Source organism: Vulpes lagopus, chromosome 3 (assembly GCF_018345385.1).
Source record: "Vulpes lagopus strain Blue_001 chromosome 3, ASM1834538v1, whole genome shotgun sequence".
Classification (NCBI taxonomy): domain Eukaryota; kingdom Metazoa; phylum Chordata; class Mammalia; order Carnivora; family Canidae; genus Vulpes; species Vulpes lagopus.
In genome coordinates, this window is record NC_054826.1 from 38213311 (window position 1) to 38230930 (window position 17620).

Below are 17620 nucleotides of genomic sequence, written 5' to 3' on the forward strand. Positions count from 1 at the left end.
ATGAAGCAGGAAAGGCAAGCAGATTCCTGGAGAGAGAAGGTATTGTAAGATAGGAAACTCAAATGAAGCAATGACTGCCTACTTGGCCCATCTTGTTTCTAACTGCAAAAGAATGTAAGGCAGAGTAGACACCACAATTTAGCAGTTGCCCCACATTCTGGTCCAGAAGAAACACAGCTATACTTTACAACTAAATTCACACTCTTTAAAAAAAATTTTTTTTTAAAAAAAAAGATTATTTAGAGAGAGAGAGAGAGAGAGAGAGAGAGAAAGAGCAAGCAAACAAGCAGAAGGACCGGGAGAGGGACCAGCAGAGGGAGAGGGAGAGGGAAAGGGAAAAGTGGACTCCTCGCTGAGCAGGGGGCCCAGTGCGGGGCTTGATTCCAGGACCCTGAGATAACCACCTGAGCCAAAGGCAGATGCATAACTGACTGAGCCATCTAGGCACCCCTAAATTCCTACTCTTTAAACTGGGAACAAATTTGACATGGGGCAGGTATCCTTTGCTTTTATTTCAGGTAATATAGCATCCTTTATTATCAGAACTTCCTTCCTGAACGCATGCTGCCTTGACATTGGAAACGCAAATCTAAATGTAAATCAAGGGTTGTAAATTCAAATACTTTTAGTGTTCAAGTAAGAAATAATAAATGAGTGAAGAGGGCTTAGGTATAAGACAAAAGGGAGTGGTAGGGACTCTGGCAAACTGGAGAACATGAACCCCATCTAAGCAGGGCTGAGAGTCAATTCTGGATTTTTCCTATGTGGGAAAAATGACCCAATATAATGATAGCTTCAATTTTTTCAAAAACTGGCAGAAATTGAGATGTTTCTGTAAAGCACTCTGATTTTTCAGATACTGACTTGGATGTCGCCTGCAGATCACCTATTTGGAGTCTGTGCTACGGTGCCCAGAAAGACACTACTAGTATATGAACAGGACCAGTTCCACTCTGTGATTTGTATGGCTAGAAGGGGATTATACAACTTACCAGGTAAGGAATGAAGAAACAAACCAGGCTTTGGTAGAATGCATCCATTATAGAAATCCAGAAAGTCATTGGGTTGTAGCACTGCCAGGAAAGAACACATCAACCACCAACTTTCTTGTGCTACCTGAACAGACAATATGGCACTTACAATGTTCTTATCTTAGAGGCAATAGAATGGAACAATTAAGAGCACAGACTGGGGGTGACAGACCTTAATTCAAGTCCCAGCTGTGCCACTCACTAAACTGCTTTGGTAATTGGTTCTCCTTCCATAAAAAGAATAAAAACACTAACTATCTCCTTGGGTTTTGAGAAATCTAAATGCAATTGTACTTTAGTACCCAGTAAGTGTTCTGTTATCAATAACTATCATTCATTAGCACATTGCTAGTGCTAATACACACTTGGCATATTTAGAGATTCTAAGGTTTCTACATAGCATCTGAAAGGGAGTTCTCTATCACAGCCCAGGATCACGGATTCCCAAGAGACGGGGCTCAATGGCTTCAGAGACAAGTATTCTCATTTTGTGCTTCACTCTTCCTGCCTTCCCTGGAAAAGTAAAACTGTTCTCAGTTTATGTTTTTGCTACATTAACTTCTCTTACTGTTAGATACTCAAGGAATACATTATACACCTAGCACACCTATGGGAAAGAAAAAAATCAGAAGACCTATAGGTATATAGGTCTCTCTTGCCTGATATGCTACGGTTGCTGTGTTGCTCTCCTCCCATTTTTAACTTAGGACTGGGCTTAGTTCTTAGTTGGCTGTATACAACATATTACTAGCTCTCAAATACCACATCTGGCTTGGTTCTCCTTTCCCCCAGGCACAGAGGTACTCTCATGAATTTCAATATCCCTCTTCCCAGAGCTTTCTTCAAGGCAGTCAGGTTCTCTGTCTCTTCTGTCCAATCTCTGAGCTGTGTCTGTGCTAGCCTGACCACCTGGAGTGCTGGTGGTCTGACTTCTCCAAATTACTCAGAGTGCCAGTATGGCCTCTCTCTGCCAACCAACGAATCAGAGTGATTTCCTAGGCCTTCTTTAATCTATTGGCTACCAGCAATTCCAGACTCTGTGTAGTCTTGAGTTCTAAATTTTGTTTTCCCCGAGATAAGGTAGAAGCCCTCATTTATGAATATATCACCCAGTGATGAGCAAACTAGATTTTAATCCCAGGGGTTCCCAAACAAAGACTTGGGGGTTCTGTCAAAGGCCTGGAGAAAGGGGGCCAGCTGAGGGCAATGGGATCTTTCTGAATGTCTTCTCCCTATTCAGCTAGGGCAGTCCCATGTTAACATGTGGTATAATTAAGAAATAACTAAAGAAAAATACCCACTGATCTGTTCCATCACTCTTAACAGCAAACAAGAAACATGCCAGGAATGGGGAGTGGAGCTACTGGGTCACATAGTAGGTAAGAGGCAGGGTGGTGATCAGAGTATAAGGCCCCTGGCCCCAAGTCATTGCTCTTTCTCTGACTCCTGCAGGGAGGAATTAGAGGCAAGGAGGAGTTGAGGCATCTGCATCTTACCTCAGAGTTTTGGCCGTTCTTGTACAGTTCAGGCAATGCCAGGAGTGTTTCTGCAGAGATGTCTTTATCGAGGACTCCAAAGATAAGAGGAGGCAAGGAGGTGAAGAAGAGATTGAAGAATATCATCTGCCAATAATCGATCATAGTGGAGCCAGAGAAGCCACAGAAAAACTGGTACCAGAAGAGCAGGTTGACATAGCACTGCAGGCAGAGAGTATGTCCTTGTGAGTAAGGACCCCCAGGTAGTGGACCCCAATGGCTGCTTAGGAGCCTCTGGCAAGTCACTACTCTGACATAGAGCTTCCATTTTCTCATTTGTGACATGCAGAGTAGTGTAAGGATCAGAGATAACTAATCCTTAGAGCAGCTGCTGCTGCAACTACTACTATGCTGGTTAAGAGCACAGGTTGTAGAGGCAGAAAAGGCTGGTTTGGAATTTTCAGGTCTGTCACTTACTAGCTATGTGACCTGGAGCAAATTGCCTAACTTTTCTGTATAAAATCTTACCATCTTTCAGATGGAAACAGTGGTACCTAGACCATGGCACAGGATACCAAAGGCAGGAGTTACGATTAGTAGTGTGGAAAGGGAAGGGAGTGCTCCTCAGGGAGGGATAATAGAAAGAATGGACCATGGGCAGGAAGCCTGGCTTGCTGTCCCTGCCCATCTCATGAAGATGACTTCATGAGATTTTCCCCACAATACTTTCCTAATGGTCATGCAACTCAGAAGGGTGAGTTCAGAAGGGTGAATCATCTCTCTGATTCTTTATGCTTTCTAAAGCTTTTCCCACTCAAAACCACCCTTCCTGAGATGGCTGGGTCATTAGTATTGTCTACCACACTGTGATATAATTTGGTGACTTGACCAAGGTTGTCACTTAAGCTGCTGCTCCCAGAGTTGGGACTAGAAATATCAGCCCTGTGAAATTAGCAGTTTTGTGTATAAACTAGAATGTTCATTCCTAAATGCTGGGCCAGTGTTATTTTGAAAAGGGTCACTAGAATTGTAATAATATAGACATGCTAATATTAGTAACATCAATGACTATTACTAAGGCTTCTATTTGTGTCAGGAGTGTAGTATATATTATAGTATAATAGTGTATGGTACATTAGATGTGCAATAGACCTAATTTGTTCCAACAATCTTGAAAGATTATTATTGTTAATAAAATAGTACATATTATATTAATATCTTGATAATATTATTAGCCAGACTCTACAGGCAAGAAATCTGAGGCTTTAAGATGCTCAGTTACCTCTTGTCCAATTTTAGAGCTAGAGAGTCAGACAACTAGTATCTGAGTTTTCAATGCTCTTTCTCTTCAACCACCCCCAAACTTTCTCAATCTCCTATTGGATTATATAATATCAATGCTGACTTGAGAGTCTTCTAGCTAAGGAGTGCCATCTTTTGGCTTATCTGCCCAGGTGACCAGTGGGAAGTTTCCTGGCACTGAAAGAGATCCTGGTGTCCTGAGACATCCTAGACCTTGCATCTCTCTCTTAGAAGCGGGGAGAGGGCCCAGTCTGTTTACTGTGCTGCAGGTAGGTTTGAAATGTACCATGGGCAGGCTTTGAGTCCTGAGATCAACAGCAATCACTTGTGCACTTGACATGGTGGGTTTAAGAAGAACTTGAAGTACTGAAGTCCCCTTGATACTAGCAGTCAGCAGCTGTGTGAGGCTTTTACTTCTCTCAATCTCTCTCTCTTTTTTTTTCTTCCCTTTGAGAACCTTGCCTTTCTTCTCCCTCCCCAGCTACGTGGGAAAGACAGTAACTCTTAGCTCCCTTACACACAGGTAGCTTGAATGGCTCAGATGGGATAAGTGACTATCAAATACCCTTGGCCACTTGGGAATAGAACTGTGACTTAAGGTTGTAGAAGCCTAGGATGCCAGAGCTGGAAATAACACTATCTTACAGATGAGGCCAGTAATAGCAACAACAACAATAACAATAGCAACAAAAACACATAAAGCACTTATCACGTGCCAAGCTCTGTTCGGACTCATTTGATCCACTTAACAGCCCTATGAAACAATCATTACTACTCTTATTTTACAATTGAGGAAATAGCCTCAGAGAGAGGTCAAGTCATTGGGCTGGGGGTAGAGAGCTAGTAAGTAACAGAATTGGAGTTAAAATCCAAATGTTATGGCTCAAGAGTTCACCCTCATAAGAAGGATGTGGGAAGTGGATACTCTTGTAAAATGAATTCAAGATCTTAGACTCTAGCTCAGTCTCTTGCACTAATGTTCAGAGTTGTTGATCTATACCATGAGAGGCCAGTGGGATTTGTCCTAAAGTGCTATAAATGGGGAAAGTGTTGAACAAAGAATGCTGTCATTGGCAGTTTCTTCCATGGGTGACAAGGGACAAGTCAGCAAAGCAGAAAGTTTGCCAGCTATAGGCCATCCTCTGATATTTGCAATGTAGATTTGGTCCTTTTGGCTCCAAGCCTAAATCTTTCCTCTCCATTAGCTTCATCTCACCAAACTGTAGCTTTTAAGTGGTACAATCTTATCTAGTAGATGCTGTGATGCTTTACCCCATTTTCACGAAGCTCCAGCCATAGTCTAAGCTGAGGGAGGAAGAGAGCAGTTGCCTGGCTGGTGTTGGAAGCCATCTGAAGCTCTGTGGCCAAGTGTAATACTTCTTAAACAAGTTATGTTCAAACACGGTGCTAGAGATGCTTGGACAACAGACAACACACAACCTGGTTTGGAGTGATATTTACCTTCAAAGACTTTGGCAACCACTGGAGAACAAGGTGCCTGTACCTCTAGGAGGCACTGAGTGCCACGGTAGTGAGGACATTCAGTCTGGGAGTTTGGAGTATAGTAGAACTAGGTCCAGTCCTGATTCTATGACATACTTAGCTATGTGACCTGAGCAACCTCTCAGGCTTTCAGCTACCACATCTAGAGATAGATAATAACTGTTCCCATGCCACAGGATGGATGAGCATTTACGGTATGCCTCACATATATTAACTCATTTATGCACATGATAACCCTGTGAGTTAGGTAGTATCCCCCTTTTACAGGTGAAAAGACTGAGACACAGAGCTTAGGTAAGTTACTTAAGGCCACATTGCTGTTAGATAGCAGGTTGGGGGTGGGATTTGAACCCATCTGGTTCTAGCACATATGCTCTTAACCCCTGTGTTATACTTAGCTCTCATAGTTACATACATATGTAAAGTTCTTATTATAGTGTCTGGTATGTGGTAAATTCCCTATAGATGATGGTGATTGCTAATGTTAGTAATGCTATCCCAAAGGGTAACAAGCTGTGCTAAGTACCAAGGACACTACAGCAATCCAGGGTGGCATGGAGAGCTCTGGCGAACTAGGTGTTGGAGAACTAGCATTTCCTGAGCTCATTGCCTAACACTTCAACACAGGCAGTAGCCAAGGGTTTTAAGCCCTATTCAAAGCAATGAAACACTGCTTGGATGTCACTGGCTCATTTTTCCATAGAACCGTTCTTCCTGAATTATAATTTAATATTGCTTTTACCAAGGGTTGTTAGAAAAAGGTGCCATATAGAGGTTAATTTTCATTTCCTACAAAAATGCCACTGAAGGCAGTTTCCTGGAAGTTTTTGTGTGACCTTCTTCTAAAGGTTTGCTTGACAAATTGATCTCTGAATTTAGAGCAAAGAGAGAGTGTGCTTCCTCGAGAACTGGTCTGCTTGTTTTAACCAGGCATTTACTACTTAGCATCTTATCCCAAGTTCCTGGTACAACTGACTTCCTTTCTTTCTGGGTTCTGCTCCATACTCCTACACATTTTTTTTTTAAAGATTTTATGTATTTATTCATGAGAGACACAGAGAGAGGCAGAGACATAGGCAGAGGGAGAAGCAGGTTCCTCACAGGGAGCCTGATGTGGGACTGGATCCCTGAACAGGGATCATGCCCTGAGCCAAAGGCAGACACTCAACCGCTAAGCCACTCAGGTGTCCCACTCTTACACAGTTCTTTTATAACTTCTCCATTGCCTCTGTGTTTCTACCGTAAGTCACTTACATCTCTTTTTGGAATCAGATACAGTATATGATATAAAATTATAAATAAATGGCCTGAAATATTTCCTATAAAGACTTAGGTTGTCAAAACTCTCCCTCTTGACAGAGAAACTGGCAAATTCATAGTTCTCTCTTGCTTACACATTATCTTCTTTCCAACTGATTAGATCAAGAATCTCCTGGTGATATGTCTATAGCACCCTAACCTCCTTACAGGGAGACATGCCTAAGAAAATGTTCATAAAATCCCAATCTTTTACTATACTAGTGCTTCCCAATCTTTATGTTCATATAAATTACCCAGGGCTTTTACCAAAAATGCCATTCTGAGGTAGTAGTAGGTCGATGATGCAGTCTGAGGATCCGCATTTCTAACTAGCATATAGGAGATGATAATGTTGCTGGTCCAGGAACCACATTTTGAGAGGTAAGATTTATGGAGACCAAGAGATGACAAACAACTTCCTATGGGACAAATCCAGCCATAAATAAGGTTTTGTTGGGACACAGCCACATCGATTCATTTGCATGTTTTCTATAGCTGCTTTCATGTTGGTGCAGCAGAGTTGTGTAGGTATGATGAGCCCCGTGGCCCACAGGCTAAAAGTATTTCTTACCTAGCCCTTTGCAGAACAAGCTCACTCAGCCCTGACCAAGACTGTCAGCCTCATGAAGCTGGACACAGATGTTCAATAATGATTTCAATAAATAGAACCCATCATCGCTGTTCTATTGTCCCAACAATATTCAGGAATTTAATTCTGAAGTGTTTCCCTCCTCCACAAGCCTTGTTAGGACCTCGCTTGTATCCACGTCCTCTGGCTGGAATCTTTGCACCTCTGAGGGGGCATACGGAACCTGTGACGACATCACTGAGATGGGGGCCTGCGTTTTCCTCCCAAGGAGCTACAGTGCAATAATTAATTCATTGTTCAAATTTCAGAGGAGGCAGGGTTTTAATCCCCTCTGAAATTGGTTTCGGATGTGGAAGTCATAGTTCTCCACCCTCTAATTGCAATGGGGAGATAATGCGGCATCAGTATCACAATTTCAAGCGTGGAATCGGGCTAGAAATAAATACCATTTAAGCTTTGAAAGCATGGCTGGCTGGAAACATTTCCTTTTCTATTTCTCAAATTTAATGCAGAGAAGAGGTTGTGCTTATTCAAAAGAACGGCTCCTTTGGAGGCAAGAAAAAAAATTAAATGGGCATTTTGAATTCTGAGTAAACAGTCTTTCATGCTCAGAGTGAGTTTCAAGTTAAATAGAGTGACTTGTTTGCATAGACTTGGTGAATATTACCATCCAGTTTATCAAATTTACATTATTTTTTGTCATGCTGTTTATTTACATATACATTGAACTTTGCACAAAAATGCTCACTCTTGAGCGAGGGCAACTGTGACAGTGCCTAAATCAGGACTGGGAGAATGGAACAACGGGACAAAATGCAATTTCGCAGCTGCTACTTGGCTAATGCTTTCTCTACCATCCCCTGCTCTTAATCCTCCCTTTTTCCTTATGCAAATAGGAATCGGATTCTGTTTGGAGACTCTTGGGGATTATTCAAAGGTCCTTGAACTAGGTAATGAAAACTCAGGCCCCTTGTTCCCTTCCTTAGGAGAACAGCAATATTCTGGCTTCTTGCAATACCCATTGTTAATCAAGGGCTTTTCAAACAAGAACCTCTGACAGTTTTAATACCTAGGTTGATGTGTGCCTGCTTTGGGCCCTTATCAACAAGATAGAAATGAGCACATTTTTTAGGAGAAACAATGCTATCTTCAAGCTATGATTGTATTTGTATAGTGTTACTTGCTTTCCTGATAATACCTTAGGGACAGGAGGAGTCCTAGTGTCTTCATATTATTGATGAGGAAACCAAGGCTCAGAGAGGGTAAGTGACTCTTTGAAGTTCACACAGCATGCTAGAGTCAGGCAAGACTAAAATCCAGACGACCTCCTCATTCTAAATATTTTTGCCACTAGATATTTAATGTCCCAACCTCTGTGAATTTCCTGCTGCAAAGGCTGGGGAAGCTGAAATGATACATAGAGTCTCAGGTGGAAACCATGGATTCCAGTCTTAAACCTGTACTTTCCCAGGAGGTGGGGTATGGCTCTTGCATTGGGGTGGCTCTATCTGAGGAGAAAATTGAAGATATATGTCAGGCTTATTATTTTTAAAGTCCTTTTTCCTCGTAGTCAGAAAGTAAATCTCATTTATGGAGCCCATTTAAGAATAATGACAAGAGCAATAATCATAAAACTAATGGTTGACTTGATAGGGTGATTACTATGTGCCAATCGCTTTATATACAAGCTCTTATTTAATCCTTCTAGCAAATATAGGAGGAATGTACTATTATCATCCCCATTCAACAAATGGTAAAACTAAGGTATAGTTACCAAATATAAGAGCCTAGATTTGAACCAAATATGTTTGACTCAAGAGTCTATTCTTGTAACCACTCATGCTGCCTTCTATGTGCCAGATGTTTTCCATATAGTATGGCTAATGCTCACAATAATTTCACAAAAGTCTTAGCCCATTTTACCAAAGAAGAAATTGAGGCCCAGAGAAGTGAATTACATTGCTCAAGTTCACAGAGCTGGTAGGAAAGAGTTTCAGGATTCAAAATCTAGGCCAGCCTGATTTACTCCCTTGTGCTGAGATGGTTTGTCTTACAACTGTGGTGGGAGTGGGTCCCCTGGCAGGGCCTCCCAAAGCCTTGGTGGGAGGTTGGCATAGGGCTACTCACCACGTTCTTATAGAAGTAGTACACCACCATCCTGGCCAGGCGTGAGTAACACCAGTGGCCGTGCACAAGCAGCAGCTTCTTGAGGTGTCTGAAGCGGGAGATGGCAAAGTCGCTGGACATAACAGCCTGAGAGGGTAGAATAGAGAGAGACATCATCTTCTATCCATGGCTACCAATAAGCCAAAGAATCTCCCCTGAGGGCTATGCTCGGTTTTAGGTCCATAGCTGATAGGGCCAAAAAGATCCTTTGTTACTATGTGGCACTCTAAGGTGGTTCTTTGGACTTGGACACTTCATCTTTTCTTCTGGAAAATCCAAACCTCACTAGAATCCAAGAAAGGCAGCTTGTAAGGATCTAGTGGTCTCGCTTGGCCCTTCATCTCTTTCCATTTATCTGATAAACTGTGGCCTAAAATGTGTTAGTACCAGGCTAGAGATGCGATGGTTAACCAGAAAGTAGGGGCTTCCATGCAAGTAATGCTCAAACCTCTCAATACCCTTGGTTGCCTCCTGTGGCAGACCATTTGTTCCATTCTCAGATGGAGCTGATGGCTGGATAGCACTTCCTTTACATGGAGCTGAAATATGCCTTCTGCTCTTGGGATTGTTCAGAATATGTCATAGTTCATTAGTACTCCTTTAAGAATATGGGGTTTGGAAGTGCCTGGTTACAGATCTTGGTATGCATCTTGGTCAGGCTGTTTAACCTTTCCCTTCATCAGTTTCATCTGAAAAAAAATGGAGTAATAATTCCTAACACACAGGGTTGTGACTATTCAAATTAATTGGGATAAAAAATGTGAGATGCCTAATACAGTGCTGGCATATGGTAGGTATTCAAAAGGTAGCTTTTCTTTTATCCTCACCAACAAATTTAGGCAATGCCTCCTGTCTATACCAGTGGTGAGAATACAATTGTTAATGATTCAGAACCACAAAGTGGGGTTTGTTTTAGTGGGAAACATCAGTAGCTCAAGTTAATATGCTTGTCCCAAGCTGAATTTTGACTCAATTAGGTATACTTATTAAAGTGTACCATACAATTTATAGGTCAATCTAGCCATTAAAACTAAAATGGCAATTGAAAAATGTTTTCAAATGTCCTTATCTGTCACTGCTCATGGAGGGCACTGCATTCTTGGATGTGGGTAGAGATTATAAGGAGGAAGAATGGAGTCAGGGGAAGACTTAGGCCTTCCTGAATGGTTGAGTACTCTTTGGCTTTAGAATGCAGGTATCACTGGAAGTCTGAAAAAAAGCTAAGCATCCTTCAGTTTTCCTCTGTATCAGAAGGACTGAGCAACAGGGATATAAGAATGGAGGTTATGTATAGGCATGGAAGCCCCATGACTCTCAGGTAATTATTCTGCAAAGCTCTTGGGGAGAAGTTCCTCCAACACTGTGGGGAATTCCATAACTCTCCAGAAAGGATCAAGGAGAATTAGGGAAGAAATGAGAAGAGTTGAGGGGAGCAATACCTGCATGCCTTCCTGTCCAGATATCCCAATTCCAATGTCAGCAGCTTGAATCATGCTTACGTCATTTGCTCCATCACCTGAAAGAAGAGACATCATGAAGTGTCTTTATTCCTGGCCTAACTTCTGATTGACAATGGAAAGGGTGTTACATGAGTGGCTCTAAAGTGTCCTCATTTACACATAATTGAATACTTTTAACATTGCTCTGAATAGTCCTATAGGAAAAGTCAGTATTTGGCCCGAGAGAGGTCTCTTCTTTGATAAAAAGCTCTATTTACTACTCGACAAATGTTTATTGTCTTTTATCTCAGTATATTAGGTATTGGGAGTATAATAGTAAGTGAGGCTTGTGCAGTGCTTTATAGTTTTTAAAAACAGGCCTTCACAAATGTTACATTTATTAATGAGCAAATGGAGAATTTCAGCAACATAGAGATCCCACCAGGGTAAACCAGGTAGGGAAGGGGCCCAGGAGCATTGGCACGAAGATCTTTGCTACCTTTTCTAACACAGTATAACTTAAAATATTTACCATATTAAGACTACTGGAATATCTGGATAGCTAAATCATCAGATTGTCAGTGGTGTTCAAGGACAGGGATGGTGTTGTTTTGTTTCTCAAAATGGGAAAATGAGATTGACTGATTTTTTTTGGTTGAGGGACATTTGGGCACGATGAATTCCTATTTAACAAACTAAAGTGTTTCAGGAATTTGGAGGTTAGGGCATGGATACACACAGCTTCCAGCACTGGCATAAAGGTTTTTCTGTGATGATAGAAAGTCCTATATCTTTACTGTCTAATATGGAAAGCACTAGCTCCATGTGAAGATTGAAATGCAGCTGGTGAAATTCTATTTAAGTTTCAATACCTACATATAGCTAGGTGGCAACCATTTTGGACGGCACAACTCTATACAGTGAGGCTTTTCTTACAAACCTGGCTTTTCCCAAAGCTTTAACTTTCAGACTAGAGATTAGCAAACTCTTTCTATAAGGGGCCAGATAGTAAATATTTTAGACTCTGTGGGCCAAGAAGCAAAATTGAACAACTGTTCTTGCTGAGAGGCGAATAGTCTTACAGGTTTTACAGTTAAAAACAAAAATCATTCTTAGTATCTCTGCAAAAACATGTAGTAGGCTGGATTCAGCCTGGTGGCCATGGTTTGTGGACTGCATTGCCTTCATTCTTCTCCTGGCCCCCCTCTTTTTCCAGGAGGGAATTATAGAAGGGAATTAAATATGTATTAGATAACAGAGAATATGGAGGGGAGAGAATTTTCTTCTCTTAATTATTTGGAAATGAAATTAATCTTAAATATGTTGTCATTTTAAGTAGCCATTATTCTTATAATGATTTTTTTTTCATGATAGTGTAGCAGTACATTGTTTTTATCTTCCCCATGGAGAACAAATCCACCCTTTAACCTCTTCTGTTAGCAAACCAGTGGAAGTAGAGGTGTGGAATCATGCCATTGCTCACCCTGCTGGTTTTGTTTCTGTGGCAGTAGAGCCAATTTCTTACCTCAGGGAGTCAGTCCTGGGCTGTTGCTTTGTGTGTGTCTAAAGTTTTGAAGGGGATAATTCAGGGAATAAAATGTATTTCAGGGAATAAAATTAGGATGCAGTTGCTAAAGCTTTGCACCTTGTATTCTTTATGCCCACTCCCTCATTTTTTTTTTAAATTTGAATTGCTTTTACCTGAAATCAGGAGAAAATGGGGTATAAATAGGCTTCTTAATTTGAAATGCCAGGAAGGAAAATCTCTTTCCATGTCTGTGTAGGAAGGATAGAACCATCTGTAGGAATATCCTTAAATGAATGTAGTATTTACTATGTGCTTGGTATGTGCAAGGCACAGACAAAATGGTAAGACTAATATGGTATCTCTATTCAAGAAACTCTTGATCTACTGAGCAGACCCTTGCAGAAAGCATACCATTGCTCTGCAGCTCTGAGGTCTGTGTCCTGTAGGCATTCTCAGAGAGAAGGAAGGTTAGGTGGGATTGGAAGAAGGGGTGTTTTATGGAGAAAATTGCTTGTGCAAAAGCCTAGGAGTGAGAAAGATAGGACAAAGCTCCATTACCATGGAGAATGGTAAGCAGTTCCATTTGGTTAGATCATAGAGTGCCAAATGTTGGGGAATGGATGGTAGCTCTGATGAAGGATGTGGCTGGAAAGAGACCAGATCATGAATATTCTAATAAACCAGATTTGCTTGTTCCTGGAAGGTTTGATGGAAGCACAGTTTTTATTTCTCTGCCTTAACCATGATTAAAGTTTAGTCCCCTCTGAGGAATTTTTTTTTTTTTAATCAACAGAGAGGTCAGCATTTGTTGACAGCTGGGCCTTATATTTAGGAATGAACATATGGGGCAGGCTCAACTTCCATAATCTCCCCATCAGCCATCAACACTCAGCAAAATATCAAATCCACAAATACCTGAGGTTTATATTATGCCCTGTGTTAAGTATCAAAAGGGAAATAGTCTATACCCCAGAATGGGGTTGGCCTGTGTGTATATTACTGAGTTATGTGAATATCATGAATTTGAACCTCCTTTTGACTTGAACCTCCATTCAAGTCCTAATTTTTCCTTAGTGACCTGCTAATTCTGAGAACTTTCATTCACTCTTTCACTCTACTTAGCCTCTGCTTCACCTCCTGCCTGCCACTTCTTGGCTGTCACTTTGAATTCTCTTAGTCTAAGTGATTCTCAGCCTGGGTATCTTGATTTTTATATGTGACCTTTCCACCTCTGGTCTATGCTTCTCGTCAGATCAGCTTCACAAGCTGCACCCACATCTCGGAATGATGGATACCTATGGAAAGGGTCATGACGCTCAACTTGTCTCGCACCAGCTTGACTATCATACTCTTCTGGAGTGGGGTGGAACGGCAACATAGGACAGACTGGCAATACTGAGTCAACTCCAAAAATTTCATCTCCAGCTTTCCCTGGAAAATGGCATTTAATGTCTTCCCATCAATGACCAATCCAACTTCTGGAACTGCAGCTCTTGAGGTGGGGGGTAGCGTCTTGGAAGGTAGACAGAACCCAAAGAACTTGCGGTCTGGCTTCTGTGGTCCATGAAATTGCTTTACTTCTTCCAGTGCACAGTTGAGGATGGATTCACAGGTTTCCTATTGAGTTAGAATAATAAATATGGTATTAATAAGCAACAGTGAAAATGCAGGTTAAAAATCTCACTTTATCCTTTAGTAAAATAGCTAATGAAACTCTACTGTCATAGAGATTACCCAGGAATCATTCTTTGATTTTTACATTTCTCTGCAATATTTAAAAAAGCATCAAAGCAATATTAATTTGGAAGCAAGGTAATGGCAAAATAGAGAATGAGAGTGGAAGTAACTCAGCAAGATGGTGACAGATACAGGGATAGTATAAGCTAATAAATAACATGAATGTGATGATAAATAATGACAATATGTCAGGATGGTTTAGTGCTTTCTTTTTCTCACAAGTCCTTTCAGTTCTCCTTAGGAAATTGGGTGATGAAGGAATTGAAACTGAAATTATTAGTAACTTGCCCTAGCTTATCCAACTTACTAGGTGAGGTAGATCATTACTACTTCAATTACAGCTTCTTAATTGAAAAAATACATTGTGTATTTATCTGTTAGTATGAATGTGTTGGTCTTATTGGTTAAAACTGACTACGAATGTGAACATCTTATTGATGTAAAGAAACTTCTTATGGATTTTTTCTGATTACCTTGAAACAAAGTGAAGAACTTATTTGCTCTTATCAATTTTCCTTTTTTACTTTTGACTGTATCAGAGATAAAGTCACATTTTGGTTCTAAATATATCCTTAGTACCTTTTTAGATTTTGCAACATTACTTTCAAATAAAGGTAGAGAAAAGTTGTGGCAGTGAATTGTATTATCAATTTTAATAGCATTGTTTTGTTCACATGATCTTCATCTAGCAGTGTTCTTTTATCCATGCCAAGGATGATGATTTTCATTTACTGTAGTGCTAAAAAAAATTCTTCTAAAAATACATTTAGTGCATTTGAACTAACACTTTGAACTAAGTGTTCAAAGTCTGTCAATTTAAATGAAATTGTTAAAAAACAGTAAGGTAACATGCAGATTTAGGCAAAAATTGTGAAGATTGTTCTTATATGATATACTTGGGGACCATTAATCTAGAAGCTTCTGAGAATATTTGGAGTCCTTTATTCTGGTAGAGTAGAACTGCAGTTAATCATCCTTGAGTCTTCCTTTAGGGAATGCTAAATTGAGTGTTGCAAGCAATAGGGTACACTCAGAACTAAAGGGGTGACAGGAAGTAGTTCCAGGAGTGGGTGGTTATGCCTGAAGCACTTATCTGGGAAAGAGATCAAGACAGTCCTTGCTGTGAGTTGGGGCCGGCACAAATTATATAAATTCCTTCAACATATGGCTGCAGGAAGTCATTGTAGATATAAGTTTAAAAATTAAATCTCTGAATTTACTTATTTCAAAGTGTGATATAATAACCATAATAATTGCCATTCATTTAACCTTTAGTATATGCCAGGTACTGTAGTAGGGAGCCTCTAAGATAGTTCTCAATGATCCCTTCCCTCCTGGAATGCATGCCCCTGTGCAATCCTTCCCCTTGGATGTGAGCCACATCTATCAATTCCTTTCTAATGTAGAGAATTCTGCAAAAGTGATGGCATGCCACTTCCCATGTTAGCTTACAAAAAGACTATGGCTTCCAATTTGGCACTATTTTCCCTTTCTCTTGGATGGCTTACTGTGGGAGAAAGCAGCTACCATATTGTGAAGCAGCTCTACAGAGAGGCCCACGTGGTGAGGAACTGAAGTTTGCCAGCAATCATTTCTGTGAGCTTGGAAGAAGGCCTTCTCTCCATACCCAAACAACTCACCAGTTGAGCCTTCAGATGAACCCACAGCCCTGACTGACAGCTTGACTGCAGCCTCCAGTAAGACCTTGATCCAGAGGTACTCAGCTATGCTGCCTCTGGACTCCTAACCCACAGAAACTGTGGGACAGTAAATGTTGGTTGTTTTTAGCCACTAAATTTTGGAGTAATTTGTTAACTAACACAAATACTGTGCTAATAAGCATTTTTGTTCTATGATCTTATTTAATCTTCCCAATAGAAATAACATTTTCTAATTCCTATTTTACATATGAAGAGAATGAAGTTCAGGGAGGTATGGTACCTGGACCATATTTAGTTTTCAACATATGTTACTAATAGTGATAATAATCATTGCTGTTATTAGTTTCTAATTAATACTCTAATCCCTTCTAAATTCCTTGATAGACCAGCACTTTCAGTGATGGGTTAGTAATTCTCTCGTTTTATGACTGTGAACCCTGAGGTCTAGAGAGTTCCCATAACGTGCTTATAGCTTTAAGATACATAACAAAGAAACAGTAGACCTAAATCAATATATATTGAGTTAGGCAGACTAAAATCCTTGGAGGAGATATTCAATGAATACATAATTACATTAAACTAGAGTTTAAGTAAACCTGAGATTTGGAATGGATTTCCCCAGTTTCTGGCTTAACATATCCATGTAGCCACCATTTTTTCCCAGTTCAAGGTGTGGACAGGGCCTAACATTCAGGTACCATCTGAGAGGATCCCAGATGACTTTAAATGAGTCAACAGTGACTGAACAAAACATGAAATGTGACCCACTATTCCTTAGGAATGTTGGGCTAATCGATTGCTAAACATCTTCAGCTTCCTAGAAGAATGCATTTAACAGAAAACACAAAAGCCTACTCTATCCATCTTGGGCTGGCTGACTCACAAGTTTGCCCCTGTCCTCCTTCTGGAATCACCTGGAGTGAAATAATCATTGCAAATAGAATTTCCATTGCAAGCAGGGCAGTCAGATATCAATGTTATTACAGGGATCAAGTACTCAAGCAAGCAGCAAATTACTTTCTTTCCTAAGCATAATATTAATGCCAAAGATTTCCCCAAGATTATTTTCATTTTGAAAATTCATTGGGGTTTAATCTAATCACAGCATAATCTGTGCACCTGACAAGAAAGTGATTTTTCCAATTCTTACAAAGAGCCTCAGTCACTTTTCATAGTATATACTATTTTTAAAAAAAATATGTGGATTCTTTACAAAATAAAAACCAGATTTAACCCTCCCACGTGAGTGGGTCAGTGGTTGAGCATATGCCTTCAGCTCAAGTCATGATCCCAGGGTCCTGGGATCAAGTCCTGTATTGGGCTCCCTGCAGGAAGCCTGCTTCTCCCTCTGCCTATGTCTGTGCCTCTCTCTATGTATTTCTCATGAATAAATAAATAAAACCTTTAAAACAAACAAGCAAAACAAAACAAAATCCTCCTGGGTCCAATCAGTCTTAAGCAAAACCAAGAGAGTGAGGTTCCAGCATCTTTTCTACCTCCTTTTTCTGTACTGTTCTTTTCCATCTTCCTCCTTCTCTATTCCTTTCCTTATGGTACACCTAGGTCTCCCAGGGCCCTTCTCCCACCACCTCTCTAGTACAGAGCTTTTCCTGCTTGCTTCCTCTTGGTAGGAGCATACATCTCAAAGTCTACTTCCCATATTCTTCAGCCAAGATGTTGGAACTTCGCTTTCTGCAGTTTGCATTGTGAAAATAGATTTCTTCTCCTAAATATAAAATTGTATTATAACTTTGAATACTCTTCTTCAGACTTTACACAGCCCTCTCTGCAAACCCCATCCCCTGCCACCCACAACCTACTGGGGGTTGAAAATTGCAGTTTTAGGACTCTGCTCTCTCTCTCTCTCTCTCTCTCTCTCTCACTCTTCCA

The 17620-nt window shown here is 40.6% G+C and overlaps 1 protein-coding gene across 3 annotated transcripts in view; it reads right to left on the reverse strand.

Moving 5' to 3' along the window:
• The window catches only part of ATP10B (ATPase phospholipid transporting 10B (putative)), a 249604-nt gene that overhangs the window by 14201 nt on the left and 217783 nt on the right, over nt 1-17620 (reverse strand). For all 3 annotated transcript variants that reach the window (XM_041750568.1, XM_041750569.1, XM_041750570.1), the window contains 5 exons: nt 13628-13949; nt 10805-10881; nt 9327-9452; nt 2528-2728; nt 993-1073 (listed from right to left, as the gene is read on the reverse strand). In XM_041750568.1, the coding sequence (XP_041606502.1) occupies nt 993-1073; nt 2528-2728; nt 9327-9452; nt 10805-10881; nt 13628-13949 (807 nt within the window). The remainder of the gene's footprint in view (nt 1-992; nt 1074-2527; nt 2729-9326; nt 9453-10804; nt 10882-13627; nt 13950-17620) is intronic.